General features: G+C 47.7%; 1 protein-coding gene across 8 annotated transcripts in view; it reads right to left on the reverse strand.

Moving 5' to 3' along the window:
- Positions 1 to 250: 250 nt before the first annotated feature.
- Positions 251 to 24882, reverse strand: part of FHAD1 (forkhead associated phosphopeptide binding domain 1) — a 163845-nt gene continuing 139213 nt past the window's right edge. For 4 of the 8 annotated variants that reach the window (XM_069545933.1, XM_069545930.1, XM_069545931.1 and 1 more), the window contains 10 exons: positions 24016 to 24175; positions 22535 to 22667; positions 18804 to 18933; positions 18009 to 18133; positions 15944 to 16039; positions 15064 to 15284; positions 14361 to 14526; positions 8247 to 8327; positions 5697 to 5750; positions 251 to 1251 (listed from right to left, as the gene is read on the reverse strand). In XM_069545933.1, the coding sequence (XP_069402034.1) occupies positions 1135 to 1251; positions 5697 to 5750; positions 8247 to 8327; positions 14361 to 14526; positions 15064 to 15284; positions 15944 to 16039; positions 18009 to 18133; positions 18804 to 18933; positions 22535 to 22667; positions 24016 to 24175 (1283 nt within the window). In that variant the 3' untranslated portion in view covers positions 251 to 1134. Of the gene's footprint in view, positions 1252 to 5696; positions 5751 to 8246; positions 8328 to 14360; positions 14527 to 15063; positions 15285 to 15943; positions 16040 to 17972; positions 18134 to 18803; positions 18934 to 22534; positions 22668 to 24015; positions 24176 to 24882 lie in introns of those variants that run through there. The other 4 variants (XM_069545935.1, XM_069545932.1, XM_069545929.1 and 1 more) reach the window with 3 other exon arrangements.

Below are 24882 nucleotides of genomic sequence, written 5' to 3' on the forward strand. Positions count from 1 at the left end.
ACCCCCTGCCTTGAAAGCATGGAGCCTTAAACACTGGATCACCAGGGAATTCCCTTCAAGATTATTTTTAAGGTCATGTGTAAGATGTACCTTCTCACTGTGTAAGATGTACCTTTAGTGGAATATTACATAAATAATTTTTCCTATTTCCTTCTAGTTTTAATCAGTATAAAGAATGCATTTGTTTTTTAAATATAAAAATATTTTCACTGTGGCTTTTTAAAATTAAAAAAATTAGTGATATTCATGATTTCTGCTGTTCCTCCCATTTTATTTGGTAGTCTTGGCCATATAAGAAAGGCAGGGAGAGGACAGATGGCTGCAGAGAGGGCAAAAATGAAAGTCTCTCCAAATACCATGGAAAGAGTGTGTCCACCTGGACAGTGTGTGCCCTTTGGTGACTGGGTTCTTGGTCTGTCCTGATGGCCCGGGACTTGAACTACTGGGCTTATCCTGCTGTGACAGAATGGGCAGTGTGAGATGGGAGTTAAATACCTGGGTTCCAGACCCAACCCTTGATTTCTTACCTGTGTGACTTTAGATGGGCCATTTAACTTCTCTGGACCTCAGCTTCCTCATTTGTAAAATGGGGAATATAATACTATTTACCTCCCAGGGCTTGGAGGAAGATTAGATGAGATGGGTTTTGAAAACTACAGAGTGCCATATACATCTGACTCATTGTTATGGAAGTGATAAAAACAGGTTGGTGTTCAAATTTATTATAAGAAATTCATATATAAATGCACTATACTGTGGCCCGAGCAGCCCCTGAGGTTACCTTTCTGTCCTGTGGCCCCAGTAACATGCTCTGGGTTTTCTCAACTGTGGGTTTCTTGGAGCTCTGTGGGGGTGTGACATTTGGGTACGTCACAACCCAGACACATAAGTTTATCTACTGGGCCTAGGAGTCGGAATTTTGAACTAATTCTTCATATGCCCAAGTGCATTTACATTTGTAGATAGCTGTGAAAAGAGCCCCTCTCCCCACACACTGTGCAAAATACCAGTCTAGGAAGCAACACATAGGGTAAAAATCTTTTAAGTCCTAAAAAAGTGTCTTTGTGATTTGGTGCAGAAGAGCCTCTCTGACTTATGGAGGAGGATCTCGCGAGACTCGGTGGGATGATGTTTCTAGTTCCTTCCACCAGGCTTAGAAAACAGAAGGTTCTGGCTGGACTTGCTGGATATCTCTCTCTTTAGCATCTCTCTTTCTTGGTCCATCTTTGCAGTGGCTTTTCTGGCTCCAACCTTCAACAAGAGCAACAAATGCACAAACTTGACAGTTGTAAGGAGATCCCCAAATATACCACTCAAATGGGCTTTTTAACTCAAAATTAAGTATTCGTAAGAAAGAAATTATATACAGACATAGATGTGTGCAAAAAGAAGCTAAAATAATCCACTATTCTCACACTACCCACAGGTAACCTTATTGACATTCCAGTGTACTCCCTTCCAGATATAAAGAGAATGCTTTCTCTTCTTATATTTTCTTTCTTTTTTTTTTTTTTTTGTTTTTGAAACCAGGAGTTTCTGATTATGGGCACATTCATTGGGATGGACTTTCTCTCGAAAGTTGTTACTAAGACAGCTGTTACTAAGACATAAGCTGAATGTCTTATGTCTCTGATGTCTTAGGAGGAGAAAATGTAGGATATTCAAGGGGAATCTGTCTAACCCTATTCTAAGCACTGTCCCTGGCTTGGGGCAGTCATGAGTATGACTCTGTCCCTGGTCTTAGCTGATCGGGCACTGCGGCACAGGCTCGGCTTTTCAGATGGTCACTCCTAGGATTTAGGATTATGGACTCTATGATGCTACATACTATCTGAGCTGGTTCTTTGAACTGGGGGACTGTGAGGTCATCCCTTTTTATCACATGACCAGAGATAGACGCGATCAGGGGAGATTTAGGCACAGAGAGGTGATATGAGCTCTCTCCGTGTGTTTGTGTGTAAGACAGATGATGCTTGGGAGATGATGGCCTACCAGTCCTCTTTTGAGGCCAGGCTCTCTCTCAGCTCTCAGTATTTATGAGGCACTTACTCTTACATCCTTATAAAAGGCCCCTCCCTCTTTCTGAATAGGTTTCTATTCATTGCAACCCAATAATCTCTCTCTAGCACGGTTCTGTTTACATTGTAGATACGACTGTAACTTGCAAGTTTCTTTCCAACAGTCTTCACATCACCAGCCCTACTTCCTGCAAGTTTTTGACTCCAACTCACGCTCCTGGGAAAGGGCCTGCAGGCCTACAGGTAGTCAAGTTTCAGCTCTGCCTCTGAAAGCGTGATCCTTGGTCTCTTCATCTGTCAGATAGGGGTCAGAATGTCCTGTCTTCCTCAGGGGTTGAGAGGAGGTTCTGGGTGGATTTAAATGGAAGGGGCTGGTAGGACCATCTCTGTAACTCTTTTCATTTTAAGACAGGCTTAAAAATCACATTCTATGCCTGACCTATGCCAGTGGGTGCCAGGAGCCTTGAAATGTGCTTTGAGATTGCTTTCAAAATCATTGCAGGAAAACATTTCAGGGTGAGGTAGGCTAACATCTCTACACTAGCCCACAAAGTAAATATTGGTGGGAATGCCCAGATAAAAGGAAAACAGACAACAAATGTTTGAGAATCTTTTGCCTCTAAACCAGTTTTCCTTTGTATCCTTTTTAGTTTGATTTTCAATAAAATTGGATGGGTCCCCAGGGCCAGTGCCCTGACCTGGTGTGGGGCTGGCTGTCAGAGCAAGAGTCTGGGTGTTTGTTAAAAATGAAGATTCCTTAGTCCCAGGGTCCCCCAAGTCCCAGGTCTGCCATGAGCTTGAGGTGGGAAGCACCACAGAGCAAGCTTTGGTCAACTTTTTTGAGTGATGAGGTCGGGGACGGCAAAAGGCAGAGGGGATGGCTGAACCGGGAAAAGGAAGGGGTGAAGAATGGGAAATGTGAAAATTCAAGTGTGGGCCTGAGGGGTGGGGGAAGCCTGGCTGGGTCTGTCCCTAGCCAGGGACCTCCCACAGCAATAAGCATTCATCCTGTGTGTTTGGAATCGCATTCCCAGCTCACCCTTAGAAGAACAAGGTCAGGATAGGAGCCTGTCATTTAAATAAGGACATTTAAATTGGAAATTTGGCAGTTCTATTTCCAGTTTTTTAAGGAATCTCCACACTGTTCTCCATAGTGGCTGTACTAGTTTGCATTCCCACCAACAGTGTAATGGGAGGGGGGTTCAGGATGGGGAACACATGTACACCCATGGCAGACTCATGTCAATGTATGGCAAAACCGCTACAAAATTGTAAAGTAAAAAATAAATTAATTAATTTAAAAAAATAAATTGGAAATTTGGAAATTAACTGGGATAATTCCAGTTAATACTCAGGGCATACTGGAGTGGCAGATCTGGGCACAAAGATTCCAGTTCATTCCCACACCACCTCAGGTCTTGGTTTTAAACATCCCTACTTCATGGAGGCCTCTCCTGGTCCTTGGCCTGGGGAGGAGGATGGAGAGGTCCCTGTGAAAAGTGTTCCTGAACTCAGGAACAACTCAGAAAGTGCTGCACTGGCCAAAAAGTTCATCTGGGTTTTTCCATAACATTTTAATGGTAAAACCTAAATTAACTTTTTATCCAACCCAATATTTGTTTATTTATTTGCCCCAGAATAAAAAGCCATGAAAGACTGGGAGTTTTACATGTTTCTTCATTGTTCTAACCTGGCGTTTCTTCTTCTTTTTTTCATTATCGTCCTTTTCCTTAAGAAGCCTTCTCAGACAATTTCCCCTAATCACTTTTGTTGTTGTTTAGCCTCTAAGTCGTGTCCAACTCTTTTGAGATCCCATGGACTGTAGCCCACCAGGCTCCTCTGTCCATGGAGTTTCCCAGGCAAGAACATTGGAGTGGGTTGCCATTTCCTTCTAAAGGGATCTCCCCAGCCCAGGGATCAAATCTGCATCTCCTGCATTGCAGGTGGATTCTTTACGCTGAGGTGGGAAGTTCTCACCTCCGTGAAATTTGATTATTACAGATAGCACTGTGTGTATTTCTGTGCTTTATACATTAAAAAAGTAGAGTTTTGCCCTCTCAGGGGTGATATTGCTGCCACTGAGAATGGGATTGAATCCTGACACCTGAATATTACCCGCCATATCACAGGCCTCTCAACAAATATTCGTTGAATGAATGAAGGCTGGGGTAGTATCTTTTTGTTCATTTTTCTGTCCCCAGTTCCTAGCACAGTATGTGGCCTAGACTAGGTATTCAATTTATTAACTAGAAGACTTTTCCCTTTAGCATACAATTGATAATTATAGAAGACTGTTAGCTGCAGAGGAAAAATAAAATCGATATGAATCCCCTAGGATCTTAAAAAGGAATAATGTGCTAGTTCTGAAGTGTCCCAGAGATGGAGACTCTGTTATGAGAAAGGCTGAGACTCTCTGGGAGTCTCTTATGTGAGACTGAGAGAGCAAACTTTATACGTCCTATCTTTATCAATGTGGTCCTGGTGACTCCATCCCCTGAAGGACTCCAGGTCCACTCTGGAGGAAGGAGTCGCCCAAGCTACACTTGGTAGGGAACCTGGAGGAAACCTTTCTGTACCAAGGAGATCTCAGATACCAACTTCTAAGCTGGGACTGGAGTGCAAGGAAAATGGGAAGCTAGCTCTTTGCTCTCAGTCAAAGCACCATTTGCCCCTACTCTGTTAAAGCCAAAGGCAGCATGAAATGCCAGGGGGTCTTATATCTCAGAGAAGCACAGTGTTCTCACAACATCTGGGACCCATGTCAATATCCCCTCTGTCATTTTACATCCCCAGGTGGTCCTTAGACAAAACCTAGCTTAGGGCTCTTTCTTCCTCCTCTGCTTCAGTCGTATACGTGAATGAATAAGTAATAAATTTCCCAAAATTTCCACTTTGCAGGGTGGCAAAGGTCTGAGATCCATAGGGGCCCCCAGGACGCTCTCTGTCATTTTAATGTCCTGCTCTGGGACAGTAACCATCTTCTGGCCTTAGAACAAGGATGCTGGTTGAGAAGAAGCTTCCGTTTTCCAAATATGTCCCTCACCTAGAATATCTTTGTTTCTTCTACCAATGATAATTTGGTTGCTTCAGAATGACTGTGGCCTTTTATCAAACTTGAATATGTTTCTTCTCTCTTATTCAACCAAAATGTGTTCAGCTTTCAAGCTCCCTGAGAGCTCGCCTCTACTTTCTGCAAAGTGGGAACGCGGATTGGCTTAATTCCAGTTCCAGGGCTGATCTGTCAATGGCAATGTTTCAACATGCTCAAGATTTCAAAGTCTTAATTCTCAACTTTTAAAAGAATTTTAGAGGATGCTTCTGTGAAATTAAAGAGAAATGCCATCGGAAGTGTTATCAGGTTTATTACCTGGAAGTTTATAACCTCGAGGAAGAAAAGCCAGCACTCTCACCTGGGTGTCAGATGTCTCCTACTTAGCAGTGTGGCTCTGGACAAATGGTCTCTAAGCCTCAGACACCTCATCTGAGAATTGGGTGCAATAACAAAACCTATCCCCACAGGGTTGTTGTGAAGCTTGAATGAGATACTGCAGGTCGGGTGCTTAGCTCTGCGTGCAGGGCACATGCTAAATGCTCAGTACACGATAGATAGTGTCTCTGTCGACTGGGCTTCCTGCTGATGTTCTATGGTTTTCTCTCTTCTCTCCTCTCCTGGCTCACCTGGAAATTTGAGTTCTGCATCTTGTTCTTCACCGCCTCTACAAACATTCGTCTCTTTAACACAGAAAGAATATTGACAAATTTTAGCTTATGCTCTGCTTTGTCTTTTGCATCAAAGAAAAACAGGTTTTTCTCAAGTTTCAGATGCTACCCATTTGGGTGAAATGTTGAGCCTTCCTAGGTGAGGACATGAGGATGAGGGTTTGCAGAGGAGGGAAGAGATAAGGATGGCGGTAGGGGGGAGTGTCTGTAGAATGGGATGTGGCTTTGGGGCAATGCTACACTGTCCCGCTGAACCTCTTAGAGATCTCTGTTCCAGATTCCAGTAGAGAAGGAGGTGGGTCAACCAAGAAGGCTATGAAGGATGCTATATTCTCCCTGGAGGGCAGATCTGCTTTAGGGGGAAGCACAGCCTTCCAGGTCACTAGAAGAGGCTGTACGTGTGCAGTGGTTTCCACCCAATGGCCTAGGCATGACAAAAGGCCCAGGGGTTAACGTCCCTGGCAGGGACTCTGGGGGCCTATTGGGAAGCCATCACCGAGAATCTGGAGCTTGCCACTCCCCTGGGGTTTGATAACTATTGCTGTCCTGATCTGCTCAAGACTGTTCACCTCAGGGACAGTTCTTCAAAGAAAGAGCATCCCCGAGACATTGGAGACACCAAAGGGAGAGGGAACTGGGGTCCCCCTTGCAGACCTACATCCTGCAGGTGAACGTGTAGGGGTGTCAGGAAGGGGCCTTTCTCAGAGAGCCCTGAGCATCAGCTGGGGTCACCAACCTGATTCCTAAAGGGCCCAGGAAAGTAAAGGAAATGGGTGAGGTGAGCCCGGGGAGGGGTGGCAGCAAGTCCATGAGTCCAGCGCTAAGGGGCCTGGAAGACAGAGGCGTGTGATGGTGGCTTGTGGGACTGTGGGCCTAGTATCCCCAGATCTTGCAAGTTTCCCAGAGAAGCTGGAAATCTGGAGTATTCTGTTAAACTGCCCTACTTTGAAATGTGCCCAGAAAAATCCCATGAGTCAAATGAAATATGTCTGTGGGCTGCCATCTTGCGACACCTGCTTCAGAACCTCCCCGCCTGCTGTCTAGTTGGTGCTCAGTAAGTGCTGGAGGGGTTGTCAGATAAAATACAGGATTCCCAGTTCAATCTGAATCTCAGAATGAAACCAAAATACTTTTTACTATGAGTATGCCACCGTGCAATATTTGGAACATACTTATACTTAATAACTGTTTGTTGTTTATCTGCAACTAAAACTTAACACATCCTGGGCATGCTGTTTTGCCCCCCGCCCCCCTCAAATCTGGCAATGCTACTGGGCATTCATAAAATTCATGGAGCAAGTAAGGCCATCTTTTGGGACAGGTCATAGGTACTAGTAAGTCTCTTCCATTCTCCCTGAAGGACACTAACTCTCCCCTCAGAGCACTGTCCATGAAGGCTTATGCACCCATATTGAACAGATAGTTGTCCTCCAAGCATTTTTCATGGAGAAGGAATGAAAGCCACTCTATCACAAACTCAGTTGAGGCAGTCACGATCCAAATTTCCAGATATTATGAAGCAGTGGTATTAAACCGACAACCTCCTTCCTTCCCATTCCACCCCCACCTTTTTTCCCTAAACCTTTTATCCAAGCAAAATTCCAAGAGGAACTTGGGGTTTAAAACAGACAGTGGAGAGCTTCTCTGGTGGGAGAAAGGTGTGTGTGTTGAGAGGCATCCCCTTCCCATGGCACCCAAGGGCTCCAGGGAACCCCAGTTTGAACACTGCTCTGAAATACCTTTTTGGGTTAAGTCCAATCAGTGGATGGCTGGGCACTGAAGGGCAGAGCCTGGCCCGTGTGCACATGCTTTGCCTGGACTCACTGGGGTATGATGTCATCAGTCTGTCTCAAGATCTGTGCACAGCCATGACCCAGCTAGCACTGCACTGCTATTCTTAGGGGTGTTGCTCATCACACCACACAGTGTCCTCTCTGGAGAAGAATCCAGAATTTGTCTTTGTTCTAGGAACACTTCTGAGCATCACACTCATCATATCTCATGTACACAGTGAACTCTGGACCATGCTGGGTTTTTTATTTCCCATTGGCTACCAGAAAGCCCACGGTCTAATCGGGCTCCCCTTTGGCAGGCGAGGGGGTGTTATAACAGGCACCTTCATCCTTATCTTTGGCACCATCCCCCCCTCCTTCCACCTACTGTACTTCATCCTTAGGGCAGAGGTTTCTGGGATTCCCCACTCCTACCTTCTTCTTTTCTTATGGTTTCGTCTCTATGTCCCCAAATCATTTGGCACCCAGGATGGTTGCGCTGCCCTTCTGCCTTCTCTCACTTCCAGATCCTGGGTCTCTCAGGTCCCTTGTGCAGGTTGCAGGCAGGAGAAGGGGCTGGGGCAGGGGCTGGGGTGGGGGAGGGGAAGGGAGTGGAGGAGGGTGGAATGTTTTCTGGGCTGCCCACGCTGGCATTTGCACCCCACAAGCTCTTGCCTTTTGAAAATAAGGTATCTACTTTGTGTCTCGCTGCCAAGATCAGAAAAGGTCTCTATACCTGCCTCTCTTTCTCTTTGAAGGAACAGTTGCAAGCTGCTGACTCTTTGGCGTTTCTCTGTTCCAGGTCCTCTAAACGTTCCTAAGTGAAAATATCAGGTGAGCAAGACAGTGTTCAGGGTGTCCCCACTTGTTCCATTCGGGGACACACCTCTGAGGTTGCTAGGAGGCGCTGGGATTCACTGGGATTGGTGGGCAGAAGGGGGCAAGTGAGGGTCTTTTTCTTTAGCCATCTTCTGTCTGTATGCTGCACCAGCCTAGCCACATTGCCCTACTTCATCATCATGGGCAGGAGAGTACCATCCACAAGCCCCTCCCATCACACGCTCCTCCTACACAACATCTACCAATTCCTACTTGTTGGCTAAAAACACGCAAGTGATGCTGAGGAAACCTGGATCTTGAGAATACGTGGGCCCAAGGAAATCCTGGAAATTTTGAGTTAAATAGAAGAGTGAGGATAACCATGATGGCAGGTGATCATGTATCCTATGTGGTCCCATGTACTAAGGGTTTTGTATGCAACCTCTCATTTCATCCAAGGCTATTGAGTTAGGTGCCATTTTTATTCTCATCTTAAAAACAAGGGACGGAGCTAATTAAGCAGAAGGAACTTTAGGGCGCTCCTGCCTGGCTGAGGGGGCTTCCCAGATGGCGGAGCGGTAAATAATCTACCTGCCAATGCAAGAGCCGCTGGTTCGACCCCTGGGTCAGGAAGATTCCCCTGAAGGAAAAAAATGCAACCCACTCCAGTATTCTTGCCAGGCTAATCCCATGGACGGAGGAGCCTGACAGGCCAACAGTCCGTGGGGTCGCAAAGAATGGGACCCGACTGAGTGACTTAATCACACACGCTCGCTGGGCTGAGGCCACAGGCAAAGTGGTGGCCATGCCCCCTAGGCAGGACTTCATTGGCTGGAGATTTGATTGGCAGGCGAGCTGAACGGATTTCTGCCAGAAGCAGCCGGTGCCCTTCAGCCTTTCTTAGACTTCAAGCCCTAAGTAAAAGGGTTTGCGTGCTTTTCAAATGGCTACTTCTGTGCATTTAAAATTTTCCTATTGAAAAACCCCAGCATTAGGCCATTCACAAAAGGTATCTGGGTCCTTTCTTGGCTGTGACCCGAGTGGTATTCACCGAGGAGAAAAGAGCGTCACAGGAGCAGCCGGCTTTGGGAGGGCCAGGGACGGCGTCAGCTGGCAGGAAGCTCCCTGAAAGAAACGCAGGAATCCCCACCCATCCATGCGCTGTCTATTCTTCCCCTTAGAAAAGGGGCTTGCCGTGTGCCAGGCACTGCGGGCATTTTGCCATTTAACCCTCCCGCTGCCCCACGGAGCGGGCCTCTTGTTACCATCTTTGGTTGTTTTGGTTGAGGAACGTGAGACACAGAGGTCAAGCCACCTACTCAAGGGTCTCTAGGGGCAGGGGCGGGGCTGGACTGCTGTTTGTTTGACTCCACCTCCCGCCTCTGAGAGACACTGCGGGCTTCTCGAGTGACTTGGACGTGGATTAGCGTGAGCTCAGCCTGGTCCAGGGTCCCTTCTCTCTGCCACGTGGAGAGAGCCACAGACTCAGCTCCTTCCAGAGCCCCTGGTGATGACCACCGGGTTCTCTGTGAATGCCCAGCCTTTCATATCAAGTCTCACGTTCATGGCCAGAGGTATTAGTGTGGAAATAACGACTTTTGATTCTGGAAGGTGCTGCTTAGTGAAGAGATGGTCAAACATTTAAGACAACAAACTACATTTTGAGGGGTGGGGGTGGGGGCGTGGATTCTGAAGCTTCAGATGTGTTAATTTCATCTCTCAGTGCTTCAACCCTGCGAGCTCAATGAACAGGGTGAACACTTTCAAAGTTTCGTATAGGAGGCTAAAAAGTAAGGCTCCTTGTGGAAATACTAGGTGTAAAACTTAGGAAAGACGAATTCTATTTTCTGTTAATTTCCACTTAAAAACAATGAAGACATACTCCCTGGAAGGAACTGATGCCAAGACAAATGTATACACGTGTCCTTTAGAATCCAGCAAAACTGTAAAGGTTATTATTTTTTCTTCCTGATAAACAGGGATTTCTGATGACATAGTAATAAGAAGCCTCAAATGCAAACCTGAGTCCTGGAGTGAATACTCTGGGAGCAATGGTGAGAAAAATAGGAGGCAGGCACCTGGGTAAGGGAGACGCAGAAGGAAGGGATGTGGGAAAGTGAATGTGGGCTGGAGAGGGCAGCAGGTGGGAGGGAATCCTGTTTCTGCAGCTGAGCAGCCAGGGAGTGGTACCCTCTGTCAACTCAGCCCTCCCCTCTCTCCAGTGGGCTGATGCTCACCAGCTTCCCTTGCGGGCTTGATGGGAGAGATTAAGCCTGTATGGTGTGGAGCAGGTGCCTGCCCCTTGGTAAATGATAAAGTAAAGTAAATGATACTTAAAGTGCTCAGTAAATGATATCATTGGCGGCGCCATGATTGTGGTTGTAGTTCATGTACATCTTTCTTCCTATTGAGAATTTCACGAATTTGAAAGCTCCTAGCTCTAGCTCTTCTGGGGACCCTGACACAGGTTCAGCTTGGCCATTTCAGACCCTTCTCTGCTGAAGGATATCTAGCGCCAAACAGGCTGGCACGTCCCCTGCATTGTGTATGAATGAGGCAGCCCATGAATAATGCATGTGAAGCCTGATTATGTAAATCCTCAGGTTTTCAGTACATGACAATGGGCTTTTTTGGGTCCTTTGCTCTCCCATTCTGTGGTCTGGTGTCTCTGCTTTGGGGCCTCGCCTGCCAAACCCTGGGGCTTGGGGGATGCCTTAGGGAGGGGTGAGCTCTCCAGAGGGCACATCAAAGGGAAAGTCAGAACTCTGTCAGTGGCCCAGCTCTCCCTGGCATTGCTTGGTGTGAAAGGAAACTGTCCTCTGCCTGAGGCAGCCCCATGACACACGCAGACTGAGGTCTGTGATGTTTAATTCAGAACGGTGAGCACTAGAAACACCACATCCGGGCTCCTTCAGAGCAGGACAGCAGGCACTTTCATTTCTGGGGCTACAAGCCAGAGAGCCTGCTGTCTGGAAACCTCCTCCTGGAAAGTTTGCAGAATGGAGGACAGCCGTCTGCAAGGAATTCATCTGACCATCACCTCTTGGTTGAGAAAGACATCCTTCTATGACCTTCTAAGGCCTGGCCTCCTTAGAGCTCATGTAGGCAACGCACTCACAAATACACACACATACAAACACACAGCACATACTCACAGGCATACACACAAGCATGCATGCAAAAATACACAGCTCCAAGTTAGAAAGACTAACATGTACAAGAAGGCAACTGGGGGCCAGACCTGCAAAGAACGCAGGACCTAGGACTAGAGAGATCTGGGGCTAGGTAAAGGCTCTACTTGGGACTTCCTTGGTAGCTCAGACAGTAAAGAATCTGCCTGCAATGCAGGAGACCTGGGTTCGATCCCTGAGTCAGGAAGACCCCCTGGAGAAGGAAATGGCAATCTACTCCAGTATTCTTGCCTAGGAAATCCCAAGGGCTAAGCAGCCTGGCAGGCTATAGCCCATGGGGTTGCAAACAGTCAGACATGACTGACTAACAAGACTCTGTGAACTACCAGCTACTCTATGAACTTGGACAAGTCTCTTTTTTTAATTCATTGAGCCTCAGTTTCCTCATCTGTAAAATGAGGATCATCATGACAACCAGGCAGGGCCACAAGAGGCATTAATAACCCTGATCATGGCTGCATAGCATGAGTGGAGCCCAATGCCTGCAGACATCATGAAGAGATGGGGGCTATAGTAATTTTCCGTTTGCCTGATCCAGCCTGCCTGGAGATCGGCTCGACCTTAGGTGAGAGTGAAGGGCCAGGGAGAGTCTGATCTATTTAGGAGTCACTGTGCCAGTGCCCAGTGGGGCTAGTGACATGCTGCTGACAACAGGAGTGGACGGTCACGGGTGTTAACTGCCAAGAGGACCAGAGACCCCACTACTGACTGCGGTGCAGGCACAGGGCTACAGCGAGCTTCTGGAGCTGGTATCCAGCTGCTGCCCAAGCCTGTCTCGATGTGTGTGGGGACTTCTGGCAGCAGACTCTACTGGGTCTGGGGCAGCGCTCACTTCAGAGACCACCTGCACAGTCAGCTGGCCACAGGGAAGACAGCCTCATCCACCTGCCGAGTCCCAGGTTCTGAGCTGCATGCTTCAGAGCCTGGACAGGTGTATCTGGGCATCGGAAACCGTTTGGTCCTGAGTTTAGACGGTGAGAGCTTGGATAGGAAGGGTTACCTGTGTTGTATTCAATCCTCACAACAATCCTGCAAGGCAGGTGCTCTTAGCTCCCATTCACTGATGAGGCAAGTGAGGCTCAGAGAGGGGGACTGATTTGCACAAGGTCACACAGTAAGCAGGGGGGTTTGACCCCACTGAGTCTTGTGTCATGTGATAGATGAGATAGCAGGATGAGGGGAGGAGGTGGCCTCTTAGCTGGATCACCAGCCTGAGTGTCAGTCTTGGTCTCTCAAGTCAATGCCTCACCAAGTTCATGCCAGGAAGCAAATCCCTCATCCCCATGCCTCTCCTCTGTGGCTCCCACAGCCTCGAATGCACATCCATCCCTTTGGTGGACAAACTCCAACTCTCCTTTGCAATTCATAACAAATGTCAGCACTTGGAAAACACTCCCTGAATGCTCTAGACTGAGCCAAGTGCCCTTCTCTGGATCTGAACAGAACCCTTACCCACTAAGTCAGCCTGAAATCAGCTCTTTACCTGTATGTTCTGCACTGAAAAATATGTCCTTCAAGGACATTCATCTATCTCTATCCACCTGATCATTCATCTACCTGAACACCTACTGATCCACTGATCTGGTGTCCACCCATCCACCCATCCAACCATCCATGCATCCATCCATCCATCCACTTGTCCTTCCATCCATCCATCCATGTACCAAATATTTATTGGGTGTCTACTATTCTCTGTGTACTCAGAATAGCAAATTGAAAATATTTATTCTCAGAGAACTTATTCATCTGTGTGTCCCTTGCACCTGCCAGAACAATGAAAGTAAGAACAATAGACACCACTTTAAAAAATTCAGGATGTTCGCTGAGCTTATTGTGGCAATTACTTCATGTGGCATGGAAGTCATGTCATTATGCCGTACACCTTAAACTCAATACCGTGTCAATTACATCTCAATAAAACTGGCAGAAAAATAGTTATCTGAATAGAAAGAACAAGGTAAAATACATGAATTATCAAAAGTTAAAAAAAATACAGACAAGCTAGATGGTGAGTCTCAGAGGGCACCGTTTATAGCAGTCAAGACATGGAAGCAGCCTAAATGTCCGCCGACAGAGGAACGGATAAAGAAGATATGATCCATGTACACAATGGAATGTTAGCTGTAAAAAGGGGGAAATCACGCCATCTGCAGCAACATGGACGGGCCTAGAGAGAATCATACTAAGTGAAGTCAGGCAGACAGAGGAAGGGAAGCATCATATGATATCACTCATATGTGGAGTCTAAAAAACGGATACAAGTGAGCTTATTCATAAAACAGAAACAGACTCACAGTTTGAAAACAAACTTATGGTTATCAAAGGGGAAAGGTGGAGGGGGGATGAATTAGGCCTTTGGAATTAACACATACATACCACCATATATAAAACAGATAATCAACAAAGACCCATGTAAAGCACAGGGAATGCTACTCAATATTCTATAATAACCTATCTGGGAAAAGAATCTGAAAAAGAATGGATATATGTATATGTATAACTGAATCACTTTGCTGTGCACCCGAAACTAACACAAAGTTGTAAATCAGCTATACTCCAATATAAAATTAAAAATTAAATTAAAAAGAAAGAAAGAAAATACAGACAAGCTAGACTCTGAGTCTCAGAGTGGTTAAGGAACCTGCCTGAAGTCACACAGTAAATGCAAGAGCTACAGTCTAAACTTAGGTCTGTCTGATGCTAAAGCTATTCTGCCACTTTCCTTTGCATCAGTAAATGCATTCTGTACTGCCTAGATCCCGCTGGGACCTCAGCTGGCCATTTCCAAAGGGGGCTGAGGGGCAGCCTCAGAGACTTTGCTCCAAGCAGGCAGCACTCACCTTTTGCTGCCTGATCGCCCTGTTGAACCTCTTCTCCTGGTGCAGCCGCTGCTCCATGCGCTCCAGGGCCTCCTTGAGCAGCGCCTTCTCTTCGGCCTCTTTGTAGATGTCATCCTCCAGCTTGGCCACCTGTGACTGGTACATCTGAACCGACACTTTGCTCTGCCTGAGCACATGGGAGAGACAAAGTCTCTTTTCCCCTCATCTTTCTCACTTACCAGCAATGCCCCTGCCCTGGGAGATTCTCAAGATACTTCTGTGTACGCCTAACTTAGCGGTTTCATTACAAGTGGGAGAGAATAATGAAGTTTGAGGACTAGAGGGCAGAATAAATAGCTCATGGGCTGTGTAAGTGTGGCTTGAAGCTGACACAGGTTATATTGCCAGCCCCTCCCAATTTCCCAGGGAGGGTCAGGGAACTGATACTACTGAAAATAAGATGGGATTATGAAAAGCACACATATGGTGAAATATCAGACACATTCATAAAAGGTGCACCTTATTCCTTAAGAGAGTATAGCGCACTTTAACTGCTGCTTTCTGGCCCAGAGGACTTGCCTCCATCAGACCCTGAGTCATGATCCCACCTCCCCTGCACACCCAGACCTCTGTCCTCCTGTCTTGGTCCAGAGGTCTGCTGCTGCCCTGAGGTTTAGCCTGGAGAATGGAGGTCTGGGCCTTTCTGTGGGGACATGGGCCCTACCTGAGCTGTTCAATGTCTTTCTCGTATCCTCTCAAAAGCTCCTCTTTTCTCTCCAGCCGGTTCTTGAGTTGGGTGATCTTATCGAACACCATATCGAGGTCTCTTTGTCGAAGCTGGTTGACTCTCTCCCTCTCTTTGGGGGAGAGGTGTTTCATAGACACATGACCTGACATATCTTTGATGTTCATCAGACTCCCGAGTGTTTTGCTCATATCCATGTACTACGAGAAAGCGTTTTGCAGGTAAGAGGCTTGGTCCACCACCACTGGTGGCTGCTTTAATGAGGAGTGTGTGTGCTGTGCTCAGTCACTCAGTTGTGTCTGACTCTTTGTGATCCCATGGACTGTAGCCTGCCAGGCTCCTCTGTCCATGGGATTTCCCAGGCAAGAATACTGGAGTGGGTTGTCATGCCCTCTTCCAGGGGATCTTCCCAACCCAGAGATCAAACCTGCATCTCCTGCGCTGGCAGGCGGATTCTTTACCACTGAGCCACCTGGGAAGCCCTTTAATAAGGAGGCAAGTGTCTAATTCTGTTTCATTCACTTTCTGCAATCACAGAGAACATATGCTTTGGAAAGGAGTACAATTGGGCTTTTAATATGACTTTCATGTTCCCTGCATCCATTTACGCTATGCCTTTTTGAGAACCAGGGGGAAAATGACAACAGATAGAAACATTTATTCTTGCTACCCAGTTTTCCAAGGAATTCAACTATGCAATTTCCAACCCATGCTGGGATAGTAGATGGGTCTCGCAGAGCTGTAATAACAACTAAATATCTATGAAGGGTTGATGTTTAGTTAAGCTATCTGGTGGTTAACACTGCCTGAGGGGGTTTCAGGTTTGGACAGGAGGGGGACTGATGCTAGGTGTACATACCAGCTTTTCACTGAGATCCAGAGCCTCAGTTGCATCTGTTTTCCCTAATTTATCAGTGGCCATGATGGACCCTGGGGTGGAAAGGCCATTTTGAGGCTGAAATAAAAAAAGAAATAAAAACTCTCTTTTGGTATTCATTATGATTTTCTACATCCAGAAGAATAACCCAAAGAATAAACGAAGAACCGGAAAGTTACTAAAGAATAACTTGACAGTTGTTTTTCAATCGCTAAGTCATGTCCAACTCTGCAGCCTCATGGACTGTAGCACTCCAGGCTTGTCCTTCACTGTCTCCTGCAGTTTGCTCAGATTCATGTCCATTGATTTGATGATGCCATCCAGCCATCTCACTCTCTGTCACCCCCTTCTAGCTGTTTTTTTATTCCAGTTTGATTCCTCTGTGAACTGCTTTCTTACAGCTCTGTTCCCATCCCTTAAGAGCATAACTTTTCTTGAAATGACACATCATTAGTCCCGTTCTTTGATCACTGTCTGTCTTCCCTCTAGACCAGCAGTTCTCAACTGGGGATGACTCTGTGCATTCTCCCTTTACCTGGGACATTTAGCAATGCCTGGACATGTTGGCGGTTGTCACAACTGCTACTGGCATCTAGTGTGTAGAGGCCAAGGATGCTGCTAAACACCCAGTAACACACAGGATAGTCCCCCAAACAAAGAGTTACCTGGCTCAAAAAATTGGTAGCACTGAGGCTGAGAAGATAAGCTTCAGAAAAACAAGAGTCCTGTTGCCTTTACTCAGCTATTCTTTCTCCTGCTCCTTCCCTCCTTTTAATTGTTGCCAGCCTTGGAGGTTTCCTGCTCTGTGGTGTCAGTGGTGGGATGAGGGGTTGTTGCCAAGGAGAAGGCAAATCTTGGAAGCAGGATCAGGATATGGGATCCAGCTGAGCTCCCCACCTCTCAGAGGAGGGTTTGCTCTTAGCAGGAAAACCAACACGTTTCTTTCTCTCATTCTTTTTTTAAAATATTGTTTTGATGTGGATCGTTTTTTAAAAGTCTTTATTGAATTTGTTATAATATCGCTTCTGTTTTATGTTTTTTTTAGCCCTGAGGCATGTAGGATCCTAGCTCCCCCAAAAAGGTTCAAACACTGCACCCCCTGCATTGGAAGGTGAAGTCTTAACTACTGGACTGCCAGGGAAGTCTCAAAGCAACACATTTCTGAAGATCCACATGTCTAGCAAATGTCTAGATAAATGAGATTGAATGATTTTGATTATTTCTTCCAACAGCCCAAGGATGGTTCGGATCTGGCTGTGGCAGCAAACCATGCCCAGCAGGTTCTCTGATTAACGCTAACCCGAGCTGTCCATTGTCATGTGTCAATCAAATGCCCAATCAAACACCTCCTACCTAACAATCAAATTACTTCTGCAAATCTGGGCAAATCAAACTAAGCCCCCTAAGGAAGGAAGGCTTTCTTGAATAATACCATTGAAACGCTATTTGATAATAATCACAAGTATCATCTATTAAGTGCTCACCATGAGCTAGGCACTGGCATAAGCACTTTACATAATTTTCTCCTTTAATTTTTCCATCATAATTTTACAGCTGGGAAACGGAGTCCCAGAAAGGTTAAGAGCCCGCCAAGGTCACTTGGTTTGCAGAGCTGGGATTAGGACACAGGCAGGTCTCTGATTCTAGAACTGTTGTGTCTTCTTAATCATCACGGCTCCCTTCTGCTACCTTTCCTGTGTTCGGGCTTTTGAGTTTACAGAAAGAAGCAAATTTTAGGCAAACTCATGGCATAATGTTATATAACTTGTTGAATATTTTCTGCAGAATATAACATATGATATGAAAAGGAGGGCCCAGAGATTAACCTGCCCAACATCACTGTGATGATACATCCTGCTATGCACATTTGAAAGCCCCCTTTCTGTTCAAACACTGGACCACTGGTACTGCTAGGCACTGACCAACTGATCCAGATGCTAGGCTAACAGGGAGGATCTGACCCTGAACCAGTGATACCAGGGCACCTGGACAGATCTGCCCTCAGACCCACCCTCACCACGTGTCAGTCACTGCAGAGGCAAATTACCACTCGGCTCTCTACTCGTGAGAAAGTTGGCAAATCAGGTTTTACATCCAATATTTTCTGGATGTTTTTTTCCATCCCGAGAGTCTTTAAGTCTAGAAATGATTCATCCATGTGGTCCTTAGGATCTAAAAAAAGAAATAATTTAGACTCAAAAGAAAGGTTCAGGAAGAAGTCACTGGATGTAAAGAAGTCACAGCTGACTATTAACTGGATGCTTATCATGGGCCAATACTAACCCTCACAATCTGAGGTCCAGAGAGGTGAAATGACTTGTCCAAGGTCACACAGCTAATATGAGGCTGCAGCATGACACGACTGAGGCACTGAGGGTGAACCTTTGGCCACAGGTAGGAGGATGGACCTTGAACCCAGGCTTCTAGGGCCTGGCTCAGTGTTCCACCCAGCAACTCTCTGTTTCTTGAGAGCCCCATTCCCTCTAAACAGGGTATTTATCTAGGAAGTTCCCCAAGGTTGATCCTTGAACACCATCGGCCTATGCAAAAGTTTCCATTGGGCCATAGTGAAATAAGAAAAAGAAGGACAATGTTACAAGTTTTTCATGAAATCCTGTTTATTTAGTATCAAGGCCTGCTCTTAACTTTGAGATCATGTCTGCCTCTCTTCCCCCAACCCCCAAACTCATCTTCTTCTTCTTTTTTTAAAAAAACTACATCTTTTCACTTATGAAATGATAAGAATAGAAGACAGTGATCCTGGTCAGCCCCCACAGGGAACCCTCAGGTCTGGGGCCCATGGCTCAGCACAGAAGGGGCCACTAGGAAGGAGGGAACTTACTTGAGGAGCCAGCCTTCTCAAGTTCTTTAATTCGCGCACGAAGCTCAGACAAGGCCTTTTTCTGACGTTGAATGACCTCCTCATGTCGGGACCCTTTGCATTTGGCCCCTAGGTCACTGAAGGACTGCTCCTGTGGCCAGAAAGGTGCAGACAGCGGCTTTATTAGGGATTGGAATCTCTCTATTTGAAGAAACATGAACAATTCATGGATGAGCAGAAACCCTGTCACTTAGTACCCTGGAAAATATTGTTAAGGGGCTTCAGCAGAGAAGGAATTTAAATATTTCACTTCAAATACAAAGTCACATCTAGGAAGATTTCCAACTTCCCTACTGACTTAGCATCACTATAAATAAGAGATCCCCTCTATGTTTCCTCGCCATGTTTTCTTTCTTTCTTTTTTCCTAATATTCTCCTAAATTTGGGTTTCCACTTGTCATTCTGTTCTCATCTTTGAACAATCACATCAAATTCACTCCTGAAGGGGGGACTTTTTGGTTCTTTTTTTCGGTCTAGTCTCTTCTCCGACCAGGGATCAAACTCATGCCCGCTGCAGTGGACGCATGGAGTCTTAACCACTGGACTGCCAGGTAAGTCCTGGAGGGACATTTTTCGGTGCTTAGCTGGTAGTAAGGATGGTGGTCTCATATTGCTACGGGGAATTGGATGGATGGGCTCTTGGCTGGTCTAGAGAGACCCAGCAAGTCCTCTCTGGGGTCTCTTATCCCCTCCAGGCCCCTACCACTCATTCCTTCACTTCATTCAGGCTCTGCTCCCCATCTCCTCCTGCAGAGGCCTCCCTACTGCCTTGTCCCAAAGAGCCCCCTCCCCTATGCTAATCAGCCCCAGTCCTGCTGTTTCCTTCCTTGGAGGGCTCACCCTCGTTGGACATTTTGTTAGACGTTGCCTTGTTTATCACCTCTCTCCTTTTTCACGATGTGAACCCTGTGAGGAGGGGCTTCTCAGGTGGTGCCAGTGGAAAAGAACCCGCCTGCCAATGCATGAGATGTGAGAGGTGTGGATTTGATCCCCTGGGTCTGAATGATTCCCTGGAGGAGGGCATGGCAACCCACTGCAGCATTCTTGCCTGGAGAATCCCTGGACAGAGGAGCCTGGCGGGCTTACAGCCTATGGGGCTCCAAAGATTCGGATACAACTGAGCATGCACGCATGGACAGAGCCTGTCTCCCATGTAGGCCGTGCTATTCCCAAAGCTCAGCCCTGTGCCCGAGCACAGTAGGAGCTCCACAAATATGGAGCCAGAAGGGGCCTGCCCCAGTGTTCCTGCTGGGACCAAGGTTCAGCCCTGAGATAAGGGGGTGCTGCGCTGAGGAGGGCCTCACTAGACCCTGATCCTGGCTCCAGCCGGCTTTCCGCCTGCTTGGCTGGTCCACTTCTGGGGCTGTTTCTACACCAGCCTCCCTCTCTTTGAGGGCATATGTTTGCCCTGGGAGTGAACACCAGGAATGCTGTGCATGTGCACACGTGCTGGAGGGTGGAGAGAAGGTGGTGGCTGGTTTTGGGGGTGGGGCAGCCGCCAGGCTCGGTGACAGCATTTCCTCTGCCTGGAGAGCTCGGCTGAGCCCGACATGACCCTTGCTCATGGCCCTTCTGGGAATTTGTTTATTTAGAGAAGATGGAGATTCTTTCTCATACAACTCTTAAGCCCTCTGACCCACTCTGGTTTAGAAAGCAGGAAGTAGACTGAGTGTGGAAGGCTGTTCTGAGAAAGAAAAAAAGCCCTTTTTCCTTTCATCTTGCAGCCTCCCTCCCCCATCCTCCTCTATTACTACGTCATCATAGAAACTGAGACAGGGCCTCTGGTCAACAATCCTTCCCAGCAAACACAGGAGAGTCAGAGGGGGTCTTGTGTGGGCAAGAACCCTGAGCATCCTGCTTTGTGCCCAGCACAGGATCTGGCATACAGCAGGCGCCCAACAGTTGCTGAATGTGTGAACTAACACAGGCCAGGTCCTGCACTAAGAGCTTGGATTTCAACAGGAACGAGACCTGCTTCCGGCCCTGGGCGCTCACAGCTGCGGAACCGGCTGCAGCCCCATGGCTGGGCTGCCCTAATAAGGAGGAGACGCTGCTGCTATAAAGGTCTCTGGATGGTGACTGGAGCCAGGGCCAGCCAGCGGGGCCACTGAGCTCTCTCCCTCACGCTGCGTGCGGCCCTGGCTCCCTGCTGTTTGGCAGGGGAAAGGCATCTTTGAGGAAGCAGGCAGGCAAGCCGAGACATTTGGCCCTGTTTCCAAGAGAAAGTCCAAAGCGCACTACTGAAACGCCCTGGTCTCTAGTTTCATAAAGCGAAGGGAGAAAGGAGATCCCTGGACTCCAGGAAACCCAGGGCTTCGAGGAAGTGCTATGCCCACGGTCAGCCAACGACGGATCACGGGGAGCACCACTGCCCGCCACAGGGACAGATGGGAGCCACTGAACAGGACCACGGGATGAAGGCATGGTTCTCCATCAATGATGTGGCCCTGTGCGCTGCCTGGCTGGGACTTCAGGCGTGCAAAGGCCTCTGGGCAGAGATCATCAAGTAAGCCACGGAGCATAAATGGCCTGGTATTTGAGCCCTTTCAGGCCTAATTTAGGACATCCCCTGGATATCTCAGAATCACACCTATACTTACAAAGGGCTTCCCTGGTGGCTCGGACAGTAAAAATCTGCCTGCAATGCAGGAGACCTGGGTGTGATCCCTGGGTCTGGAAGATCCCCTGGAGGAGGGCATGGCAACCCACTCCAGTATTCTTGCCTGGAGAATTCCATGAACAGAGGAGCCTGATGGGCTACAGTCCATGGAGTCTCGAAGAGTTGAACACGACTGAGCGACTAACGCTTTCACTTTCACAAAGATATTAACTACAGCAACGTGCGGAAGCAGAAACAAATGTCCATCAACAGGCGACTGGCTGGATAAAAGGGACGTGATGGAATTCAATGGAAATGGCCCTGCGAGTCCCCAGCACAGGGCCAGGGAGTCACAGTTGTCAGAACTGTGACAGTGGCGGCAGCTGCTGCCTTAGGGTGGGGGTGGGGGGTGGGCATCCCCGTCTGACAGCAGGAGGTTGGGTGCCACCCCATGTGCCCACCACTGTCGCCCAGCCCACACGCTGGGCCTTGGAGATGAAAATTTCCAAATCATTTGGTATGTTTGCCTCAAAAATATAATTTCCAACTTGGGACAAACAAAAGACTGAGGTAGATCTTCACGTACGTTTACTTGAAAATATGCCCATGAAATAGTATCATGTGGGAAAAAAGAAATAAGTTGCAGTATAAATATGGTTTGAGACTATATTTTGAAAAAAAATCTATCAAATAAATATATGTATAGGTAAGCTTGTACGTGTTTGTGTGTGTAAGTTAAATTTGTTTCTCAACAATCCCATGATGGGGTGGCTGGCATTATGCCCACTTTCCAGATGAGGGAATTGGTACCAGGTTGCAGGGTTTCTGAGTGGAGGAGCCAGGATCGGAACCCAGGCAGACAGGCTCCAAGCCTGAACTTCAACCGCTGACTGTATGAGGGTGTGGTGGTTTCTGTGAGGAAGAGGGCTGACGGTACCTGTGCCCAGCTGGTGATAACGTTATACATTTCACATAAGCAAGTCATGCTTTTGGAACTTAGAATGAAGATGTTTTCAAAAGCAAAGAAAGCCTCCACTGGGCTCTTTCTTAGTTTATTTTTCTAGATGCCCCCGGGGATGGAGCAGGTGCTCACCTCTTGGCTGCTCAAGAAAATATCTGTGTGGACTGGTTCTATCTGCACTGAAATGTCACACATCTTGGTTGCATTCCTGGGCTTCTGTTCCTTCTCCTTGTGCAGCTGGAGTTTTTGTTTCTCTTGGGAGGCCCTGGGGGCAGAGAAGATGAGTCACTGAGCAGGAGGGTGGCTGGCCGCACAAGGTTTGGGAACCACAAATTACCTTTGTACTCACAGGCAGAAGTGGGAAAGGGACTCCATGTTTACAGGGAGCCGAAATCTTGGAGCCTTCAAGCTCCTGCCTGAGGGTCTCCAGATAATTGAGCTTGCTGGCTAGTGACCAGGGAGGCAGGCCCCTCTCCATTCTGGCCTCCTGCACTGGGTCTTCAGGATACCTGCTGTGGCTTTTATGGGGGCCATTTAGTGCCTGTCTGGGCTTCCCTGGTAGCTCAGATGGTAAAGCGTCTGCCCACAGTGCAGGAGACCTGGGTTCGATCCCTGGGTCGGGAAGATCCCCTGGAGAAGGAAATGGCAACCCACTCCAGTATTCTTGCCTGGAGAATTCCATGGACCAAGGAGCCTGGTGGGCTACAGTCCATAGGGTTGCAAACAGTCAGACACGACTGAGCAACTTCGCTTAGTGCCTGTCTGCTATTTCTAACACCTGGTGTATGTCAACCCTTCTATTTCTCATAACAGTCCCATGAGCTAGGGCCTCTCCTTGCCCCATTTTACAGACCAGGAAAGAGACATGGCAATTTCCCTGTGGTCATGGAACTTATAGATGAAGGCACCTGGCTTTGAATCCAGGCAGCCTGGGCCTGGAGCCTGTACTTTTAACCACAATGTGAATCCACCTTGGCCATGAACCATGAAGCAAATGAAGCTATGGGTTATACATGAGATATCAATTTTATTCAAATTTTCTTGGGGGAAAACATTAATCTTATGTCAAAATAAAACCTGCAGAACAACAACAATTTACTTAGTTTAAGCTGACCTCCAGTTTACACGTTTGTTCAGTCAATATTTATCAAGTTCCTTTACATGCCAGGCATTGTGTGAACGGTGAGGAGTCAGTAGCAGGCAAGGTCTACAAGGGGTCCTCATGGGGAAGGCAGACAATTCAACAGGTGGGAGCAGCCTGGCTGTGTGAGAGGTGTTAGATCAGGTGACGTGCTGAGGGACCCTGGGCAGAGCAGGAGCCCTTGGCTATGTTTGGTGAGGGTGAGTAAAGGAGGATTTCCTGGAGGGAGCTGCATTTAAACAGACTTATCTGAAATATTGGGCAGGAATCTCTGAGATGCTCAGAACTGAGCAAAGTTTTAAATGATGAGGTTGTGAAGCAATGAAACATATATCATTCATTCATTCATCTACTCATTCATTCAACTCTTTAACCATCACTGACTGAGCCCTTCCTTTCTCTCTGCCAGGCTCCCTGGGTACTTGGGTATGCCTGGGCTCCCCACACCTGCTGTGCAGGCCTTCCCACCCACCTGAGAGCCTGCTTGAGGACCTCCAGCTCCTTGTCCTTCTTATCCACCAGGCTGGTCATCTGCACCATCTTGTCCTTGAGCACACTCAGCTCACTGCTTTGTTGCTGGACCAGCGCCACGTTCCGCTCCAGTTCTACCTTCTGCTTCTCATTCAGTTCCCCTGGGGGGTACATGCAAGCTGTTGGGGGTGGGGTCTCCGGCCTGGGGTCTCCTGGAGGGCCACAGCAGATCTGCCAGGCCTCCGAAAACCATGAGGCAGTCCACCCTCCAAGAATTCTCAGGGGGCTTCAGTAATGGCCAGGAGGTCTGCTTGCAAAAAAGAGAAAAAACCAACGAAACCGCCCACCAGCATCACCTTTCGATGAGCGCCGGCGCCACGAGGCAGCCTGTGTAGCGCCCGCCTGGCCCCAGCTGTCAGGGCCTGTGTGCCTGTGGCATTTTAGGGCACCTTCAGCAGCCTGCTTCTGCATCTGCTCGCCCGAGGCTTCTGAGCCCTCTGGAGACAGCTCTGCTCACGCATCTGCCAGAGGCAACAGCCTCCAACTGAGGCCAGGTGGAGACAGGCTGGAGCCCACAGCCCAGCCCCCTCCCTGTCCAGGTGGCACTCGGAGGGCTGTGACCACATTGCTCCCCAGCATCCCCCCTCCCTGGAAGAATTAAGCTCTGTCCCCTACTGTGCCTGCTGAAAGACAGCACGGCAATTCTTTATCTGCTTTCTTCCCTTCCCTGTCTCACTTCCCTTCCATTGCTGTTGTCCCTTGGATCATCTCTCAAATAAACCACCTGCAGTGGAATTCTGGTCTCGGGGTCTGCTTCTGGGAAAATCCAAACTAAGATCCCTACGTTGTCTTGGATCTTCATAGCAAC

This window comes from Ovis canadensis, chromosome 12, assembly GCF_042477335.2.
Source record: "Ovis canadensis isolate MfBH-ARS-UI-01 breed Bighorn chromosome 12, ARS-UI_OviCan_v2, whole genome shotgun sequence".
In the NCBI taxonomy this organism is placed as follows: domain Eukaryota; kingdom Metazoa; phylum Chordata; class Mammalia; order Artiodactyla; family Bovidae; genus Ovis; species Ovis canadensis.